Source organism: Symphodus melops, assembly GCF_947650265.1.
Source record: "Symphodus melops genome assembly, chromosome: 1".
Classification (NCBI taxonomy): domain Eukaryota; kingdom Metazoa; phylum Chordata; class Actinopteri; order Labriformes; family Labridae; genus Symphodus; species Symphodus melops.
Genome location: NC_136691.1, coordinates 55,123,116 through 55,129,287, shown reverse-complemented (window position 1 = coordinate 55,129,287; position 6,172 = coordinate 55,123,116). Strand labels below are relative to the sequence as shown.

General features: G+C 43.0%; 1 protein-coding gene across 1 annotated transcript in view; it reads left to right on the top strand.

The window, feature by feature from the left end:
• Positions 1–2,911, top strand: part of adam9a (ADAM metallopeptidase domain 9a) — a 28,449-nt gene extending 25,538 nt beyond the window's left edge. Inside the window, exons 20-24 of the mRNA XM_079370131.1 lie at positions 2–149; positions 830–932; positions 1,314–1,343; positions 1,464–1,522; positions 2,711–2,911. Coding sequence (XP_079226257.1) covers positions 2–149; positions 830–932; positions 1,314–1,343; positions 1,464–1,522; positions 2,711–2,780 — 410 coding nt within the window. The 3' untranslated portion in view covers positions 2,781–2,911. The remainder of the gene's footprint in view (position 1; positions 150–829; positions 933–1,313; positions 1,344–1,463; positions 1,523–2,710) is intronic.
• The last annotated feature ends 3,261 nt before the right edge of the window (positions 2,912–6,172 follow it).

The following is a 6,172-nucleotide window of genomic DNA, read 5'->3' as shown; positions in this document are numbered from 1 at the left end:
GATAAGGACACGTCTCTCAGGGACGGGCTGCTGGTCTTCTTCTTCCTCGTTCTTCCTCTGCTCGCTCTGGGCGCCTTCGTGTTCCTGCGCAGGAACGAGCTGCTGCGACGATTCGGACTGATCCGACGGAAGAGATCGCAAGGATACCAGTGAGTGATATTTATGTTTTATTTTATTTAAGGTTTGTTTTGTTTTTTCCTTCACACCATCACACCAAGACAAAGTCCTCGTGTTTGAATCCGAGCGCACACATCTGTAATAATAAAGAAGGAGCCATATTGGTGGTGCTTTTACTTTCACTTTCACTTTCACTTTCAGGTTTCTGAGAGGCAGCAGAGTGAAACATCAGTCACGATGATCTTAAATTGAAAAGTCTTTTGGTTGCGTCTCAGTTTACCTCGAGACGCAGCGCTCTGAGTGGGCGGGGCCACTCACCAGTTACATTTTGAATTTTCGTCTCATCAAGTCGTTTCCTGAGTTCAAACGGTCGGCAGCAGCTGTCAGCTGTTTTTGTCTTTTAATAGTTATTTCAAACGGACAGACAGCTGCTCTCTGCTGTCCTCTGTGCTGCATTCAGGGACACTGTGCTGCATTCACTGCCGACAACTCCTTAAAAACTGTCCTGCGTGCTGCATTCAAGGACACTCTTAAAATCTGCTCTAGAGGTGTCTCTTGTGCTGCATTCAAGGACCTCGTGTAAAGCTGCCCTCACACTGTCCCCCATGCCACGTTCAGGGACACGGTCTAACTACTGACTGCTATGCTGTGCTGCGTTCAAATGCACTCTGATAACAGGAAGACGCTGACTTTTCCACCTCGTGTCTCACAGGGCTGACGGTGCAGCTTCGGCCAATCCCAGCAGAGGACCGCCTCCTCGAGCGCAGCCTCCATCTGTTCCCCGGGGCAACGCCAACGACTACGTCAGAGACGGGGTGAGTTTGCTTTGTCCAATTCTCTGTGTGTGTGTGTGTGTGTGTGTGTGTGTGTGTGTGTGTGTGTGTGTGTGTGTGTGTGTGTGTGTGTGTGTGTGTGTGTGTGTGTGTGTGTGTGTGTGTGTGTGTGTGTGTGTGTGTGTGTGTGTGTGTGTGTGTGTGTGTGTGTGTGTGTGTGTGTGTGTGCTAATCAGTATTAATAACTTGTATCATCTCTCTCTCTCTCTCTCTCTCTCTCTCTCTCTCTCTCTCTCTCTCTCTCTCCCCCTCTCTCTCTCCCCATCTCTCTCTCTCTCCCCCTCTCTCTCTCTCTCTCTCTCTCTCTCTCTCTCTCTCTCTCTCTCTCTCTCTCTCTCTCTCTCTCTCTCTCTCCGTTTGAAGAACCACACTCAGCTCCTGCCGCCACAGGAGGTAAAAAAACAAAAGCATATCATCTGTTCCACTCAGCTCGTCTTTCATGACTTCACTGATTCATCTGGTTTGAGAAAGTATCCGACTCATTTAAAGGTTTGTGTGTTTGTGTGTTTGCAGGTGGTGGAGACCAGCAGGAACGCTCCGTCCTACGCTCTGAGGCCTCCTCCTCCTCCAATGTAAGAACCCCCCCCCCCCGTATGTCTCACTGTCCTGATAGGCCCAGTCGTCCCTCTCGTACACGCGTCATCACGTCGTCGATAGGTGCGACTCTTTGTCCCCGTGTGGTTCATCCAGCTGACTCTTAATATTTGCATCTACCCAAATATGACGTCTGCGTGTGACCTGACGTGAAGCCTCTCACGAGGACTCGTGCTGGTCAAACAGGTTGGACTTCACAGAACAGGAGAGTGAATCCAAACACGCTGAACAAAGACAACATCAAATGATGACGCTGAAATATTGATGAAGCTGATTTCCCGTTGGGATGGGCACAGATGTTCAACAGTGATACCCCACAAGTGCACCAACTGTAAGAGTCGAGCATAACCTTAAAATTACACAATTCAAGTTTATTATATTTATATAGAGCTGTTAAGACACAAGGTACCACAGAGCTTTACAGACGTAACAGAAATACATGAAAACAGAAAGAGATCATTAAAAGACAGAAGAATGTGAAAGTACTCGATAAAGTAACAACTTTTAAAGACAAAGAGGACAAGACGATCAGAAGTCAGAAAATATCAACAAGTGGAAATACGACGGCAAATTAATTCAAAGAAAAAGAGAAAAGGAGGGGAGGGACCAAGAAAATAAATAAATAAAAATAAATGATAGTAATACACTAATAATAATAAAATAAATGAATAAAAATAAATAATAATAATAATAAACTAATAATACAATAAATAAATAAAAATAAATAATAATAATACACTAATAATAATAAAATAAATGAATAAAAATAAATGATAATAATACACTAATAATAAAATAAATAAATAAAAATAAATGATAATAATACACTAATAATAATAAAATAAATGAATAAAAATAAATGATAATACACTAATAATAAAATAAATAAATGATAATAATACACTAATAATCATAAAATAAAATAATAAAAATAAATAAAAAATAAATAGAGTTAACAACTCAATACTTAATTGTTTTTCCCGACGACACTTTTAAAAATAAGTTGTGACAGTTTGATGTTTGCGTCACCAGCACTCGAACGTCATTGAATGCACCATGCCTGGAGAGGGTGGAATTCCTCCCTATTCTTACTTTATCAGGTGTGTAAATGTAAAGCGGACATTCAGGTTTATTGACGATTTTTTTGTTTGTTTTTTTTCTTTCAGAAAACCGAAACCTTCTGCTGCATCCCAGCCTCTGGTGCCTCAAAGACCCGCCCCTGCTCCACCTGTTTAACCAATGAGGGGGCCCCACCCACCACACCTGGATGACACCCCTCCTCCTCCTCCTCTTCTTCTCCTCTTTTTACTCTCCCACCTCAGTACCTACTTACTTACTCAGTGCTGCTTCATCAGCCGGCACCGGAGCGGACCGAGCCACTGGACTGGGAGATCGACCCAAACAAACAGGAACACTGTCGGCACTGAACTCTTCTTCGCAGTCTCTCTTTTTTTTTGTGCAAATCTCCACACTTCGGCGACGCAGTGACTATCTGTCACCAAACCAGCCAATCACATTTACAGGAGGCGTGACCTGTGGCGAGCTCGACTGGAACCAAACTGTAAAAGAATGACTCTGCACCTCGGGCTGTTTTTTTTTAATCTTCCTGTCGATGTGACGCAGAAGTCACCAAGCGTTGGATCATTCACCTTCAGCTGGGCTCATATAAATATGTCATGGCTAACTCAGCGCTGCGATAAACAAAATGCATTTTACTGGGATGGGGCTTCAATGCTGATTGGCTGGTTTGAAGACAGAGGTCACTGGAGGCGGGGCTTGCACACCTGCATTCTTACTGTCTCTGAATGAAAGCACTGGGTGCCGTCTGATTGCACTTTCTTCTGCTCAGCACTGTCATAGGAATGTAACGCACCCCGGCTGCTGTGTGCGGTGCGCTTGATCTCCATCACCCCGTTCGCCCCGGCACACGCTCTCTCTCTCTCTCTCTCTCCCCCTCCCTCTCTCTCTCTCTTTCTGCAGAATTGTAAAAACACAGTATGCAACAACGTGTGAGTGCAGAACTCGTCCGGGTTTTACTTTCTCTCCTCTGGATCTGTTGGACTTGGATGTTTTGTTTTTTTTGTCTCTGCAGCTCGTCGTTTATTTTAACCATAAAGAAACTTCTTCTACACTGTTAAACCTTAATGATGTAACACCGGCCCACCACAGCTTCATTAGAGGTCGGTAAGAGGCCTCATGGGAAATATAGGAAATAAACTCAAGTAGGTCTGAGTTACTGTTTTGCAGGTTTTGGTCGGCGTCTTCGCCACCAGGCTGTACGGAAATCTCCCGGGTACTTATGGGAGGTTTGGGTGTTCAAACTGCTGCTCAAAGAAGCTTAAAAAAAAAATCTGTTCGAGTGTTGAAGAAACTAACGGTGGAAATGATCAGCTGCATGGAACATCCGCTCTGACGTCCTGAAAGCGTCCAGACTCTCTCCGCCGTCTTTTACACCGACGTGTGACCTGAATGTGAGAAAACTGAACAAAGTCAGATTCGGGGACGTCGTTAAAACATCCCTCGTTGCTCGGCAACCAGCATCAAAGTCGCTGCAACACCATCCACGAGTGATCCAGGGATTTTTACACGCCAAGAAAAAACCAAATGTCTCCGTGGGACGGGCTTCTTCGTCTGCTGTGAACGGACAGTGACTGAACGTGGATGCACTGCGTGTGAGAGGAGAACGACATGTTTTTGGTTTTTATCTCCTTTTAAAGTTTATTTTAAATTAGAGGTGTGGGGTGTTTTTGCACAGAAACAATTGAACATGAGGATTTAATAATAAGTATCTTATAGGGCTACCTCTGTGCCATTTGATTATTTTCATGCCAAAAAATGATAAATCAGTGTTTTCCCCGACGTTGTTATTCTTTAAAGAAAAAAAAAACAAAAAGCACTCTGGAGGACAGACTGTTCGGTCTGAGGTTATTTAGAGACCGAGAGCAGCTGGGGCCGAAGCTCACGAGGCATCTGAGACCGACAAGAGCATCGAATTACAGTCAGCGAAATGTTTCTGCTGCTGACGTTGGAGCCTGATGAAGTGTTCCACATTTTATCTTAAAAATCAACAAATCCCACGTGCAGATCAAACTAACACTGAATGTGTTGTATGCATTAAACGATCCCCGTTATTATCATGATCGACTGTCTCAGAAAGGTCAGAGGCTTCATGAGGGATGCATAGGAAAGGAAAGAATTCTGCTCCTGGATGGACTTTCTTTGGATCCTGCACATGTGAACGAGTCCACTGAGTTATAGTTTGATCGTCTGAGGGTCTCTTCTGTTCGTGGAGCGGGCAGGAGGTCGCACATGGATGTATTATTAAGATCTGGATATGACGGAAACAATCAGGTTTTCTTTAACTTGTCCCCCAGTGGCCACTTTTGGTACTACAGTAAACTAAATACCTCGCAGCCCAAAATTCAAAACTTCCGACAGACAACTGTGAGAGGAAAACTTTAGACAAGATCTGCGATAACCTAAAAACCATCTGCACTTTTTTTTTTTTTAATCTATGGTGGGGGTTTTTAAACTTCTCTCAAGACAAAAAGAAAGTGCTTCATAAATCAGTGACATCATGAACGGGCCTAACAGAGCTGACGTGTTCACAAACCATTGGACTGAATAGAAACCCTCTTTGGGTCCAAGAGTCCAGATCTTGTGACTCATCCATGAAGTGTTGTAGCACTCGAGATCGAGATTAAGACCTCGCGTTGAAGGTTTCAGGAATCAAAAGCCTTTTTACTCGTCTCGCATTAGGCGGACTCCAGATTTTAAGTCAAGACCGCCTCAGACACTTTAAAAAAATGGTTACTTCTGCAACCTTCCTGTTGTTACAGTCTAAGTAAGTTAGACGTCTCCTGCACACAAGATGAGGATTTCTCTGTATTTATGGTCTCGGTCTTGGACTCTGGTCTCGACATGTTTTGGTCTCGGGCCTGTTTTGGTCTTGACTACAACACTGCGTCCACGCTGTTGTGTAAACAGCCTGAGAGGTCAAACTCGGGGCTGAAGGTCTCAGAACGAACAGGAAACCTCCAGATTGCGGATATATTTATGCTCAACCTGTGTGTGCTATATGTGTCCACCACGGCAGCCCTGATTGATGGACAGGCGTTGCCATGGTTACACAGAGAATCTCATCACCTTTTTCTATTTTAATAAATGATTTTATATAGGATTTTGTTTTATCTTTTTTTTTTTTTTGTTGCAAATGTAAACATGTTATCTGTGGTAACGCAAAAAAACCTTTCAACAGAATTTAATTATTAAATATTGCTGTGTCATGTGAAACCTCGTCAGGCTGATTCATTCTGTGGTGAGGAGACTTTTACAGCGCTGCATATATCTGACAGCTTCTTGACAAAATCTTTATTAGATATCTATCCTACAAAGATTAGCTGCAGTGTTGCCAAGATATATAGCTGAGAAGGAACAATCACTCGCAACACCAACAATATTTTGTGGAAATATTAAATGAAATAATTTGTGGCTCTGAATTACTAATTTGAGGTTACGAATTATTATGTTTCATGGCTACAAATTATAAAATGTTCACCAATGTCATCAGAGGGACTGTGTAATGTATAAGTATATTATGTCTATGGTATAAAATGTATACAGTTCAA